Consider the following 15,159-nt stretch of genomic DNA (forward strand, 5'->3'; position numbering starts at 1 on the left):
CTTTCTGAGGACAGAGGATGGTTCCTGCCACCCTTAGGGGTTCATTTCCGAAAAACTGCATCTACCTTGAAAAACAAGAAAGTGTCAGAGCCTTTATTTAAGCTGTTCTAAGGTTTGCCCAACCCAAGCCTTTCAGGATATTCCTTTGAGGAAAGTTCTAGCTGTACCTGTGGCTGTAGGAGCGTCTGCTGAGACTCAGTGCGGGGATTCACCAGGAAAGAGAATATCGTGGGATTAAACGTGAGCCATAGCAAGCGCCCTGAGCCTTAAAACTGATGTAGAGTCTATGCTCTCCCATTTCCCCGTCTCCCCCAGTTAACAGGGACCAACAGAGTATTTTCAGGCCCCTCCAGGCTCTGATTTCTCAATAGAGTATGCGCTTCTGCCTTCTTTCGGGGTAGTAAATATTTGCCCACAAATATAAAGCTTGTGTGAAAACTCTGGCCAAGAGTATTAAGAAGTTAAGCATTTTTCACTGACTCAACATGACGGGACACTGGATTCGGTGAGAACTGTTAACAAAAAGCTGTATTAGTAGTTGTCCTTTAAAAAGGATCTCATCTGAACCAGCCAAGAAAGCAAGGAAGGGGCAAGCTAAGTGTTAGGATCTCAATGATGGTGTCGCCCCCAAATTCATATTTTGAAATCCTAAACCCCAAAGGCGATGATGGTATTAGGAGGTGGGGGCCTTTGGGAGGTGATTAGGTCATAGGTTGGAGTCATGATGAATGAAATTCACTAATCCCATTAGTCTTGTAGAAGGGACACCACGGAGTTCCCTAGCTCCTCCCGCCATGCGAAGCTACAGCAAAGAGGTGCCAGCTCAGAACCAGGGAGACCTAACCAGTATTTGGCCACGCTGGTACCCTGATGTTGAACTTCGCAGCTTCCAGAACTGTGAGAAATGAATTTCTGTTGTTTATAAGCCATCCGATATGTGGTACTTTTTTTTTAGAGTAGCCCAAATGGACCAAGACACTAAGTAAGTGTCAATTCTACCTAATACGTTGGAAAGAGCGTGTATGCTCATTATGGAAGCCGGACAGCACACCGGCAGGGCATTCGACTGGGAGCTGTCGACGGTCGTCAGCTGTCGTCTGCCCTTTGCTCAAGGTCGGCTTGGGCAGCAGGCTCCTGCTTCACCCCAGTTCTTATCTTCATCCTGGAAGACGCCTGATCCAGAGGTTGTCTTCCTTCTCAGCTCCTGCAAGCCTCTCCTCCCCCTACTTCTTACGCCCTCTTCCGGGGCCACCTCTTTGACTTTTCCATCATCTTCAATCTCTTCACCTCGAAATCACTTGGGGTACAACCTCCTGCCACTCTAGCTCGTTGGGACAGTCGCACCCACTCGGACCTTGCTGGATCCCAGCAGACCTCAATTCCCTCAGGCCTCTCATTTCCTGCCTTGTGTTTGACTCGGAACCCACAGTCCATCCTTTCAAGCTCTCTCTTGCTAATAGCCACTTTCAAATTTGTTCAACCTCAACCCACAGTAAGAAATATCATTTGCATATGACTGAGGGCTCATCTGCGTACGTATTTATACATACTACATTCATATATGCATCGGCCTCTCCCAATTTTCACCGAATCACAGTTACTTAAAAAATTTCTCCCTGGACATCAGTTCTCATAAATATAGTCCTATTTCTCTCTTCATCTTCACTGAGCTGTGGCAAGAGTCATCTGTATAAAATGTATTCGTTTCTTATGGCTGCTGTAACAAATTATCATACACTTAGTGGTTTCAAACAGCGCAGGTTTATTTGCTTACAGTTCTGCAGGTCAGAAGGTGTTGGCAGGGCTGTGTTCCTTCTAGAGGCTTCGGGGCACAATCTATTTCCTTGCTGTTTCCAGTTTCTGGAAACTGCCTACATCCTTTGGCTCATGGCTGCATCACACCAACCTCTGGTCCCTTTCTACCTCTCCTTGTCCTGACTTCGACCTTCTTGCCTCCCTGTCAGAAGGAGCCTTGTCATTGTGTTGAGCCCTCTCAGATCGTTCAGGATTATCCTCCCATCTCAGGATCCTTCACTTTATCACAACTACGAAGTGCCTTTTACAATGTAAGGCAACATTCACAGGTTCTGGGGATGGAGGCCCTTGGGCATCTTTGTGGGGCCATTATTCCGTCTACCTAATGAACCATCTTTGATTTCCTCAACTTCTACTCACTTTTCAACCTTTTCCAAATAGGTCCCTGTCCCCACCTCCCATCCTAAATGCCTCTCAAAATGGCCTTTGAGCTGTGCAGCAGGCAACTCTCCTCTCCGTGACTCCGTGACACAGACCCCTTTGGTCGTGTGGTTTCACCCTCCCCAGGGTCTGATCATCACGTCCGTCTGGCGAGAGTAACAAACACATGGCCTTTTAGACAAACTGTAAACGTGAATCCAAAATCACACTCCCAGAATTAATTTAACATTTAGTCCAGCATGGGCCTGGTGAATGGTGGGGTGGTGGACAAGAAAGTTTTAATGACAAGTTTGAAGAGACCCGAGTATGAGGTCACCAGCCTGGGAGCCTCTGGGTGCATGCTGGCCTAAGGGCAGCAGCGAGGTGACTTGAGTTCCCTAATGTGGCCATAATGGGGTGCTGAGGTCCCACAAAGGAGGCTGGAACTTTCACAACTCATGGCTTTATCAGGACCCACCTGTATGTCCTGTAGGAAGACACTGGCCCACAGCCCTCAGATCCCCGAGGGGGTCTCTGCCTGGCCTGTCCTGGAGCAAGTGACAATGTTCCAGCAAGCAGGGCCTGACTCACATGCCTGGGGCCTGGTGTAAGCTTTGCTGCTCAAGCTGGACTTTGCTTCTCTAAGTGAACTTGGTGGGGGTGGCTGATGTCTTGGCCGCTTTTATGACAGTCTTCAAGAAGGGCCGGGGTCGGGGAAGTCGCCGTGAGAAATCCAAGGTCTGGGTTAATGATACCAGTGAGCACATTCGGTCCTCACCTTCAGGACAGTCTGGGTTGGCACTGTGACTACCTTACTGCAGACCACCTCAGTCCCTTTTAGTGTGACTTCAAGCAGCAGGATTGGGTGCCTTTGCCGAGAATTATGGTTCTGAGAAGATTTTGAAACCTCAACAGGAATAACTTGAGCACGGCCCGTCTGTACTAAAACTGCCTTCCTCTCCCTGCCCCCTTCACAGGCCGAGGGCTGCCAAAGTCATCTCCCACACACCTCAGCAGAAAGTCCCTGGCTCCCCTCCCAGCCGCCTTGAGATTGACCTCCTGAGGTGTGAGAAGGAGGAAAGGAATTTGCGTTTCGGATGAACCTTCCTTCCTTCCTTCCTTCTGAAAAACAGTCCAGGCTGCCCACGCCTGACAGGCCAAACGCCGAACTTCTCAGAGCCCAGGGCCCAGCACAGCCCGTCCAGCCTGCTTGAGAAGTAGCCAAGGAGCTGGGGTTGGGAGCTTGTATTAGTTTGCAGGGGCTGCTGTAACAAGTGAGCACAAACTTGGGTGGCTGGAAACAACAAAAATTCATTCTTTCACAGTATCGGAGGCTTCAGGTCAGAAATCAAGGTGACAGCAGGGCCATGCTGTCTCTGAAGATCATGGGGAAGACTCTTTCCTTGCCTCTTCCAGATTCCGATGTCTGCCAGCAAGGCTTGGTGGTCCTTGGCTCATGGCTACGCCACTCCAGGCTTCACATGGCTTTTTTCCCTCTGTGTCTCTTCTCTTATGAGGATGCTGGTCATATTGCATTAAAGGCCCACTCTACTCCAAGGAGACCTCATCTTAACTAATTACATCTGCAATGACCTTATCTCCAAGTAAGGTCATATTCGGAGGTCCTGGGTGGATGTGGGAGAGACAGGATTGGACCCATAACAGAGCCTCACCTACCCTCCCCACTCCCTTCCCAGCAGGCCCTTACCTGATGCAGGGTGCCCTGCCTGCTTTACTCCCCAGGGCTGAGGCAAGCCCAGGAGTGGTTTCCTAAAATAAAGCAGCATCCCCTCACTTCAGGAAGGCCTGGCCCAGCCAGTGTGAGATTGGAGAACCAAGTCTCCTCAGGACAGGTGTCTACACGCCCAAGGGGCACCCACTGGGATTTTTTCTGTTTTATAAAGATGATTCGAGACATCTTGGCTCCTGGCCAAGCTCTCAGTGCTTCCTGAAGGCAAAGGGCCTGCAGAGCTGTTCAACATGCCATCTCAGGCCAAGGCATCCAGCCCAGACGGGCAAACTGACTTCTGCTCCTTCAGCCCCAGCTCCCGGCCTAGTTTGGGGTCCTCTCCACGGAGCTTCCAAGTAAGCTCCACCCCAGATCTTCCTCACGGTCCAGCCCCTTCCTGGGGGAGCTGAGGTCGTCCAGCTCCAACATCTGTGGAGTGGTGAGTTCCTGGGCCTCTTGTAACCCGGCTGAATATTTTCCAGGTTACCTAACCAAACTCCTGCAAAACCACACCGCCTATGCCTGTGATGGGGACTATTTGAATCTCCAGTGTCCTCGGCATTCTACGATAAGTGTCCAATCGGCATTTTATGGGCAAGATTACCGAGCATGTAGTGCCCAGCAGCCCGCCTCCCAGAGGGAAGACGGCTTAACCTGTGTGGCGCCCACCACGTTGCAGGTACTGCTTTTTCGTAGATGTTTTAAGATAATAAAACGGTTCTCTCTCTCTCTCTCTTTCTCTCTCTCTCTCTTTCTCTCTGTCTCTCTGTCTCTCTCTCTTTCTGTTTATACACTTGTGATTATATAGTTCACCTAAAGCCCACCCGATTCATGAAAATCCCAATTTTTGCAAATCGCCAGGGTTGCAGGTGAGCTCTTATTTGCTTCTCGGAAGGCTCCTTTACCAAAAAAGTCTAAATGGAACTCCTCCTTATCAAAGAGCTCCCTTAACGCACTTGCAATGCAAATGCATTCGCAGACAAGACTCCTCCCCGCAATAGAGCCAAGGACAATCACCTTAGGCTTCGCCCTCCAGGCTCATAGCCCCCATCAGTGCCCCGCTAGAGCCTAGAGCTGGAAGGCTGCGGATTCTTTAGCGAACACCACAAGGATCTCTGTGAGGCTGATGCCTGAGGCCATGATCACTGACTTTGAGAATGCACTCAAGGAAGGGAAACGTCGATGGTTGTCTGTTGTTGTTTATGGTTTCGCTTCTCCAGCTGTTGATCACCATGTCGTTCTCATTTGGAGCTTATTTGGGCAGCCTCTGTGGATTCGTCCTTCTACGGATAGTACCAGGAATTTGGGGGCGGGGGCGGTGCGGTCGGCTGAGTCATTCTTTTTGTGGTTGGAATTAGGGAAAAATTTGGTGTAGGAGGAGGGCAAAACTCAAAATTCAGACATAGTTTTAGACTACCCATGGCTTTCAACTCTCCCAGAAGTTCTGCTCCACTGTCCCTGACCCCTCAACATTTTTAACAAGTTGGCCAGCATTACGGAGTCACTCGGCCTTCGATTTTCTTAATGGCTTCACGGTTCCATATGACTCCGTTGAAGTCAGAGTCGTTAGAGCAGGTGGCATGCTAGATGTCGGTTTGATTTCATCAGTTGTAGGAGATCTGGGGAAAGATAAATTTCCTAGGAAGACTCAGGACAAATGGAACTAGCTTTAATGCTACGTAGCTGGCCCTCCCGAAGGCCCGAAGAAGAGAAACAAAAATCACCTGATAATGTAAGGATTTCTCTATTTCTCGCGCCATTTATCGCTTCCATGCCAAGCATCGTGGTAGCTGGGTAGTCATGTGATCGGCAAAGAAGCCAACTGTTTGAATGAATGCATTAGATGCGGTTCACGCACCCTCAGGAGAGACAACACATTGCAGTTACTTTTCCTGTGTGGCCCGCCGCACTCCCATCCTTGGATCCACTCCAAGAGCTGCATCCCGTTGGCTTGCCCCATTCCTCACCCAACCGCCCTGACCACCAGTCCCCGGTACCCTGGCTGTCTGCTGCCCTCCTAAGCATAGAAAAAGAATGTCGGTCAGTGCCAACAGGGCAGCAGTGCCTGCTTTGCCAAAGTACGAAGGCCTGGCATCCCGGAGCTCCGAAGTGTGGCTGCCAACCTCACCCTCCAGCGTAGTGTCTGCCTCTGCCAGGCCACCTTGAAGGAAGAGGATTCTCCCCTAACCAGGTCAAGTGAGCATTTGTGAACACGATTCTGATGTTGTTCAGAGGATTCATTTGCCAGGAACATCCCTGCGCAGAGCTATTTCATCCAGAGATCGAGACCCTTTCCTTCGTGTCTTTCAAACTGCGTTTGGGAGCTGAGGCAAGGTGTTCCTCAGATGGAGGTTGCTTCATGTAGGGAGAGAACAGGTTGACGTCCACACAGGGAGCACCTCAGCTGTGCCACCCATGACTAAATGTCCACAGAAGTCCCCTCTCTGCATTTTTCAGCTGCAACACAGTTTATAAACGGCCCTGCCTGAGTCCCACTCTGTGGTAACACATAGAGCCCTCCAAGGCTGAGTCATTTCATGATGACCCTCCACCATGAGAATGTGCAGCGTCATTCGGGGGTCCTTGGGGTCTCCCTGGGCATTTCCCCTGATTTTATACACGTCTGCTGGGCCCCTGAGGTGACGGGTGAGACCTGGTAGACCGGCATCCTTCATGGAGATATTCCGTGAGCTACTGTGAGAACATGGCAACTCAGATGTGCTCGTGAATCTGTGCTAGATTCGATCCAACAGGAATAAGTGGATTCTTGGGAACACTTTTATTGTCCTTGGTGTTCTTTTCACCGAAATCAAGTGTAGGAGCTCTGCGTTTGTCATGGGCAGGACTTGGGAGCCGGAAGCTGGAAGAACAGTTGCGAGATGCTAAGCCTTTCTGTGACCTAGTGTAGGGGCCCCATGAGCTGCCCATAGAGTAGATTCATTCACAAAGGAGTGAGTTCCCTGGAAAAAATCAGGAGAGAGAGAGGGAGTTGAAGGAAAGTTTTTAAGCCAAGCGTTCGACAGAGAGCCTGAGGGTTCCACTAAGAAAATGCTCCTCAGGGGAAAAGTGGGTCTCGTGCCCTCGAAGTTGGCCACGGTGGGAATCAGCCTTTCGGTTTTTATTTGTTGGCCTGAGTTTGGGGTTGGATCTCTAAGGCCTCCCCAAATGCTGAGCTCCCCTGAGGCCTATGTGGAGCCATTTCTAAGGAGGAGGATCTAAACTAGGATCCCTGGTCCTCACAGACCCTCTCAGCTTTAAAGCCGCGGGGGGACCTCCAAGTCCCATGCGGTCCATACTCTGATCTTGCTCATGTTCCCTGACCCATCTGTGATGCCAGCATTTTTGCCAAAACTATCAGCAGTGGTTCCAGCTGAAGCGAATTGGAGATTGGTTTTTTGAGGGGGACCTGGTACTGCTGGATCCGGTGTCTTCTTCTGGGAAGGACAGGGGGACGGGGTCAACCCGATCACCCACGAGTGCGTGCTTTCCTCTTAGACACAGTTCATAGCAGCACAGAGGTTTTCCGTGCAAGCCCCAGGCCAGGCAGGCAGGTGTCCCCTTCCTTCTCAGAGCCCAGAGCAGCCCAGGTGTGGGGTGTCACAGACACTGTGTGTGGTTTACAAGCCTGTCCCTTTTCTACCCCCTCATTTTAGAAGGTGCTGGACGAATGCCAGAACCAGCGGGCCTGCCACCTCCTGGTCAATAGCCGTGTATTTGGACCTGACTTTTGTCCAGGAAGCAGTAAATACCTCCTGGTCTCCTTTAAATGCCAACCTAGTAAGTAACCACTGAGGGGGACAGTGTGCTTGGGGCGCGGGTTTCCTGTGTCATTCACACCCCTGACAAAAACTCTCCGCCAGTTGGCGTTGGTCCAGCTTCAAAACACTGGTTCATAGGAGTGTCGGGGCCCCACCCGACCCAGTGTTTTAGTTTGTGTGTATTTGAGTGTGTGTGAGTGTGTGTGTGTTCACACACATATGTACCCGTGTGCATTCTTACAAATGCCTGGATTTTAAAAATCCTGTCTGATACGTAAAACTCAGTGGTATCGATGCTAAAGACCAGGGTGGCAAGAGACTGCAATTGCTTTTCGTCAAAATGACGAACCAGTTTTCCTCGTCAGAGAAGATCTAGTGATGCTGACGCCCGACTAAAGGGCAGCTGGTCCCTCCCAGAGAGCCAGCGGCACAGGTGCTTCCTGAGCCCACAGTTTCCGGCCTTTGCGACCTGGCTTCTTCCGTGTGCAGCAGGGGCTCATGACACAGTGTCTTTTCCTAAGAAAGAAAGAGGAAGGGGACCGGGTTGGAGCAACCTTTCTTATTCAATTCTTCTACTCTCCTCTGTCGACTTCTGCCATTTCTATCACGCACATCGGTTTGAGGATTAACTCATTGCAGGTCAGAAATATTTGCTCTTGAACAAGTAGGTCACACTTCCAGGCCTAGGGGGTCTGCCTGAGAGACACTGTAGGTAGCTGCAGCATCAGAGGGTCTTGGGAATCTTCCAAAAACTTGTTGAAGAACAAGCAATGTTATAGCAACGACCTTTAACCAAAATGAAAGCAATAACGATTTTTCAAATTCTGCACTGCCACCCCAATACAATCGTTTTCATTTTTTTGCATTTTGTTCTCCGGTGTTTTCTGCCCCCAAAGCCCGCATCTTCAAAGACACAGGTGGCCTAGGTGACAGAGGTGGGCAAGGCACTGGGCCACGTGTGCGTCTGCCAAGAGAGCCCCGATCCTTTCAGCGAATCTCTGGGCTTCTGTCTCAAATGCTTTCCTTGCTACGGCCCAGATGCCTCAGACCTGCCCTGTGGCTCTGCCCCCGTGCTGTGTGTTGAAACACACACACTCACACATACACTCACACATACGCTCATTTGCACACACATACACCCTATCAAACACTCACAACGCACAGACATAGACAACTGCACCTGCACACTGTCACACTCACACATCCTATTATACATGTATACTCTGTCACACACATGCAATACACACACTCACTCGCACATACACACAATCACAAACACCCACGAGTAGGCCCGAACTTTGCAGAACAGCCTAACTCCCCTCGCCCCCACCCCGAAATTCTCATCAACTCCTGTTCTTAGTCACATCCCTCCCGTGGTTGAACCTCAAAAGTGACCACATCCTTGGCCATGCCCTTGACCATGCCCTTTACTGCCCTCGACTCTGCCTTCTTTTTTCTCTCCCGCCCTCCTACTATGGAGAGAAAGATAATCCCTTTTAAAGCAACTCCTGTTCAAAATATTAACAATGGGAGAATCTAGGTGGTGGGAGTGTGACCATTTACTGTGATAATCTCTCACATTTTCTTTATGTTGGAAATTTTTCATAATCAAAAGTTGGGAAGGACCAGCCTCTAGAAGAAATTAAAAGACCCTTGTGAAATTGGCAGAAACTTGGATAAGTCAGTGCTAGACCACAGCCTGCTACTATGGGGCGCGGTCAAGTTTCTTTACTAAGTTCATTTCAGCAAGCACTTATTAAACACCTAGTGTGCACAGGTGTGGGGCCAGGTGGGCTATGAAGAGAACTCACATCTTGCAGAGGCTTCCTGGGTGGCGGTTCTATTCTGTGCAGTTTCAAACGTTCCTTCATCCAGCGAGCATTTACTGAGATCTTTAGTTCGCCAGTTGCTTCTCTTCATTTAGGTTCTAGGCCAGATATCACCTTTCTCCAGAGAGACCGTCTTTATCCAAAAAAGAAATCTAAGGAAGACATCTCACGCCCAACTCCACCCTGTGTACTGCCCACCCTCTCTATGACAGCATTCTACTTTATTTTCTTTAAGGCAGCATCACCATGTTGATTTACCTTGTTTCTTTGTGAATAATACACATACGCACACACACACGCGCGCACACACACACACGCACACACACACGCGCGCACACGTTGGAACATTAGCATCAGGAGGGCAGGGTCTCTGTCGTTCACCATGATGACCCCCAATAGCGGTGCTCAGTCTGTGTTGACACAGCAAATGTTCACCTGGCAGGGGGCAGGCACTGCACTCAGCACTGGGAAAACACAGGGGAGCCCCCCGCTAAGTAGCCGGATCTTACAGTCTAGCGGGTGCTTGCCCGTTCCTTGTGGAATCACACAAATGTATTCATGGTTCCGAGCAGGGGCAGGGCTTCCGTGGAGAGGCCCTTGGTCCTGCACGAGTGGCTCAGAAGAGGAATGGACGAGCAGGGGTTCAGAGAGGGCTTTCAGCAAGCGATGGGAGCTAAGAACTGCAGGCGTGGGGGTTGGGGAAAATCGCTCCTTCCAGAAGCCCGTGGCCAGAGTTCAGGGCGCTGGAGGGAGCAAGCAGGAGCACTGGCCAGGTTGCCAGAGCAGGACCCTGGGCCCCAAGGGCCAGAGAAGGAGGTGGACCCTATCTGTAGGGCAGCATTTAAGCAGGGAGCTGCCTTAATGGGGTTGTAAAGCCCCTTCCGGTTGCCCCATGTATTACAGATTCCAGGGGCAAAGCCTGAGCCTTAGTTCGTTCTAACTGCTGTAAGAAAATACCATAAACTAGGTGGCTTATAATCAATAGAAACCTGTTTCTCTCAGTTCTGGAGCCTGCGAAGTTCAAGATCGAGGGGCCAGCAGATCCAGTGTCTGCCAAGGGTTCCCTCTTCAGAGACCGGCTGCCTTTCCACTATAACCGCACATGGTGCACGGGCCGGGGAGCTTTCTCAGGCCTCTTTTATAAGAGCACTAATTCCACTCATGAGGCTCCACCCTCAAGACCTAAGCGCCTCCCGAAGGCCCTACCTCCTAATACCGTCACTTTGGGAATTAAGATTTCAACGTATGAATTTCAGGGGGACATAAACATTCCTCGTGTAACCTGGACATTGGTGTCCTGAGGCACTGCACTTTGGGTGACAGCTCCTACTGCAGCGATGAAATAGAGGCGAACGTGAGCTCGTCCCCGCGCCCTCCTGCCTCTTTTTCTGCAGCCCTCTCACCTCCTGGGACTCCTCTCCTCCCTCCATCGTCCCAGGTCCAGCCCCTGCATGACCTTCCGATTGTCCAGACGCTCCATCGCTGCTCCCAGGGCTGTGTGGAGACAGCTCCTGACCTGAGACCCAATTATACGCATCTCTTCCCAGCTCTGCCTGTGTGTTTTGAAATCTGCCACGACCTGAATAGTTACACTAGGGAAATTGGCAAACACTATAAACCAGGGCTTATTTGTATGTTTGGTTTTTAGAGAGCTATTTTACCAAGAGTCCTCACTAGAACCTTCTTTTCTCCAAGTGTGCACCGTGCTTCACCTCCTCCCTAAACCTCATCCCCTCAGGGAATTTTGGTTTCAGCGAGGCTTCGGATTTAGGCAGCTCTGGGTTCATATTTCTGTCTGCTGTGTAGCTGCTGTGTGACTTGAGTAGTACAGGGAAACTTTCTGAGGCTCCAAACTCAACTGTAAAATGAAGATAATGCACCTTCTGCTTTAAGGCTGTTGTGCTGTGAAGACCGTAAAAATACAGTGCTGTATGTAAAATGCTTAGACCTGTCATGAAGTTGAGCTCAGTAATTGGTAGCTATTACTCCAATAAGCAGATTAAAGTAGTTCTTGCTAACGATGTGAATGACTGAAAGGCGGTGATATACCGATGATTAAGGGGTGGGATATCGCCTGATTTGCGTGCAGGCAATATCAGGGAGCACTGTCTTTAGAGAATTTAAAAATGCAATAAAAGTCAGAAGGCCCTGGGTTCGTGCCCCAGTGGAGCCACGGTTCATAGTCTACGGCCACGCCACCCTGAACAAGCCCGATGTCTGATCTCGGAAGCTAAGCAGGGTCGGGCCTGGTTAGTACTTGGATGGGAGACCACCTAGGAAGACCAGGTGCTGTAGGCATAAATAATAAATTTAAAAAAAACGCAATAGAAGTGACTAAATATCTGTCTGCATGTTAATATCACCATGCACCGGCGATTGTAAGCAGTGCCAATAATGACATATTTCCATCGCCGCACGTCGCTCCCCCGCCCACCTTCGAAGGCCACCGCTGCTGTGCAAATGCGTGTATGCATTATTACAGAAGAATGAGTCGACTGCATTGCCCTCTAACTGGGATAATTTGGCGGGGGGCGAGCGGAATTGTTACTGTTTTCCTTTAAGCAAAATCATGGTTCTACCTTCACCCAGGCTCCTGTTGCTCTCGCCGTCTAAATCCACGGGGCGAGGGGGAGGTTTTGATGACTCAGTTCTGGATGGCCGCCCACATGTTTTCTAATCTGAGACCACTGTGCGCTCTAACCCAGCTCTAAAACAAATTCTAGTTCTCTAAGAAAAGTAGCAATTCTGTTAGAGGTCTCATTGTTTTCAGAACCCAGAAATGTCACTCTTAGGTGACAGTGAATTAGCACATTCCCAAGGAACTGAGTGACTCGACATACACAGCAGTAACTCCAAGCCTGTAATGCGACACTCACAACCCCTCTCTTCCAGGAGATGATTTGCCCATAATCTGGGGACGAATCACGAGAGGCCTTACACGGGGTGTCATGTTCCCTGGATGAGCTTGGCTGGCATCGAGGCTGCCTTTAATGGATGGGCTTTAAGACATCAGACAGATGGTGGCTAATAAATGCATTTCATGACATGCCTTAATAAAAGAAAACTCTTAGAATTAAAAAAAAAAAAATCCGATAGAGAAAGAAAGACAAGAAAAAAGAAAAAGAAAGGAAGAAACCATTCCTGTTAAAAAGTTTCCAGTTTGCTGAGATAAGGCTTGGTGTTCGTCCCGCCTCCTCTTGTCTTTTTTGGCGAGCTCTGCCCCTGGAAGGCATTCTTAACATTTTTCCGTATTCTCCCAGTTGGAAGGGTGCTTGAGCTCTTTCTCTGTGTGTCTACCCGTGCCCTCTGTGCTGCATCAAAGGCCATCGTTCACTCGGGGCCTTTGAAGTCAGGCACAATTTCAGCGTTGGTGGGATTTAGCGTTTACTCATAAAAAGCACTGGAGAACTAACTCCTCGCAGTGCGGATGTGACTCACCCAGATCAACCCTCCGATGTCAGGGTCAGACTCAGTGTTCTTATTTAGAAAAAGAAAACAAGCCTTTTCCTGGCTCTGAGTTTAAACTGTTACATTCGAATTCCAGTTGGTGGGTAAAGGGCATTCTGCGCATTCGCTGTGTCACCAGCTCCCTTTCCCCGCCTCTGCTGGTTCCACGTCTCCGTGCAAATACGAGAGAGGCGGGGCCTTGAGAGCACCTGTAACCTGCTTTCTGCTCTGCACCTTCTGTTAATCTCGAGTGTTCCCGTCATCGTGTATTAAAGAACAGTGCCAAGAGTGACCCGCGCCAGGGCCGATGATAATCTGGAGATGCTAAAACGTTTTTCGTGTGCAGCCTGAGAGTTTGGCCTCACCGCTGCTTCTCCGTTTGGGGGAGAAAGGCATGAGAATTTACAAGTTACGGAAAAGCGGAGTTTATATTTGGAAGTTTTTTTCTTTCATGTTTTAAGTTTGGGGCTTAATTAAGCTTCATTAATTCCAGAAGACAAAGGTCCCACCGGCCACTGCTGCCCTGATGGTTACCTCTCACGCCTACCTGCGAGGCTTCAGGTGGGGCTTTTTGGACTGGTTTGATTGCAACCCAGAGTAAGGAAGACAGTCTACATTTTTGCCCAACGTGGTACACACACAACTGAAAAAAATCTTTTAAATTATCAAATAGCGTTTATCCTTACTTTGTGTGATGCACTTTGGTGTTTTCCTGAACTTTTCTTTATTTTCCTAAATTCTAAATTGATTTCCTGACCCATTCATGGGCCTCAAATGACGATTTTAAAACTTCGGTCTGAGATCGGGGACCCGGGATCCGCCCGCACCAGACTTGGGCAGCGTTCACCCATTTTTTTTTTTCCGAGGGAAACTGATGGCGCTGCTGATTGTCGTTTCTGCTTCAGACGAGTTGAAAAACAAAACCGTGTGCGAGGACCAGGAGCTGAAACTGCATTGCCACGAGTCCAAGTTCCTCAACATCTACTCTGCGACCTACGGCAGGAGGGCCCAGGAGAGGGACATCTGCGCCTCGGAAGCAGAGCGGCTGCCCCCCTTCGGTACGTGTCTTTCTGCGGCTGTCCCCAGGGTGCTGTCTGAGTGGATCAGGGCCCTGGATCCCTGGGGAAAGAATCCACACAATGGTCGGTTCCTGCGTTAGAGGGCAAACCAAGGGCAGGGAGGGACCCACCACGTTGGGCCCGCTTCGCCTCACATTCCCGAATCCATCCGCTGCTCAGCCATTCCACGTCGAGCCGTGCCTGAGCACCTGCTGTATGCATGGCCCTGTTCTAAGCAGAGCGGAGGGAGTATTCAGTGGCCAACACCGAGTCCACGTGGAGCTGACCTCTGAACAGTGGATGAGGCGGCAATGAGAAAATAGATAATAAATGAGTGAATATATCATATTTTAGATGCAGATAAGTGCTCAGGGGAACAGCACATGGGGGGTGGGAAAGGTGGGGGTGAGCTGCAGAGATCACGGTTTTGTGGAGCGATGGGGCTGTGGAGCAGAGCTGCAGATACCTGGGGAGGGTGTCCAGGTAGAGCGAGGAGCCAGTGCAAGGCCCCGAGGCTGTGTTTGGTGTCGAGACGAACCCAGCACATCATTCTTCTTAAAAGTCTGTAGTTTGGAGCTTAGAGATGAAGGCCAAGATACAGGCCTGGACGCTCCATCCATTAAGGTAAGTCAGCCTATATTATTATTAGGGTTCTCCAGAGAAACAAGAAAGAGAAATCACCTCACACAGGTCGATTGCTCATCAATATCAATACTACTATCATCATCATCATCAATAATAATATCAATAGCTACATGCTTGCTTACAGATATTACATATATATAATATGTATATATGAAATGTATTATATATAATATATACGGAAAGAGATTATATATGTGTCTGTGTGTATATATATATATATGTATATGTATATATATGGAAAGAAATTGGTCTTCAGGAATTGGCTCATAGGATTGTTGTGGCTGCACATCTGCAGGGCAGGCTGTAAGTCTAGAAGCTCAGGTAAGTGTTGATGCTCGATTTTGAGTCTGATTCTGCAGGACAGCAGGTGGAAGCCCCAGGCAAAATTTCTATTTGCAGCCTCAAGAAAAATTCTTAACCTAAGTCTTTGCTGTTCAGGCCTTCAACTGATTGGTCAAGGCCCACCCACACTATGGAGGGTAATCTGCTTTACTCAAAGGCTTCTGATTTAACGTTAG

At 49.5% G+C, this 15,159-nt stretch overlaps 1 protein-coding gene and 1 pseudogene across 4 annotated transcripts in view; both read left to right on the plus strand.

Moving 5' to 3' along the window:
* EVA1C (eva-1 homolog C) overlaps positions 1 to 15,159 on the plus strand; it is a 66,707-nt gene that overhangs the window by 24,964 nt on the left and 26,584 nt on the right. Inside the window, exons 1-4 of one of the 4 annotated variants that reach the window (XM_039857394.1) lie at positions 2,918 to 3,779; positions 4,387 to 4,583; positions 7,558 to 7,681; positions 13,805 to 13,996. In XM_039857394.1, coding sequence (XP_039713328.1) covers positions 3,764 to 3,779; positions 4,387 to 4,583; positions 7,558 to 7,681; positions 13,805 to 13,996 — 529 coding nt within the window. In that variant the 5' untranslated portion in view covers positions 2,918 to 3,763. Of the gene's footprint in view, positions 1 to 2,917; positions 3,780 to 4,386; positions 4,584 to 7,557; positions 7,682 to 13,804; positions 13,997 to 15,159 lie in introns of those variants that run through there. The other 3 variants (XM_039857393.1, XM_039857392.1, XM_039857395.1) reach the window with 3 other exon arrangements.
* On the plus strand, positions 11,674 to 11,789 carry LOC120598991 (uncharacterized; annotated as a pseudogene).

The sequence above is a fragment of the Pteropus medius genome, unplaced genomic scaffold (assembly GCF_902729225.1).
Source record: "Pteropus medius unplaced genomic scaffold, Ma_sr-lr_union100, whole genome shotgun sequence".
NCBI classification, from domain to species: domain Eukaryota; kingdom Metazoa; phylum Chordata; class Mammalia; order Chiroptera; family Pteropodidae; genus Pteropus; species Pteropus medius.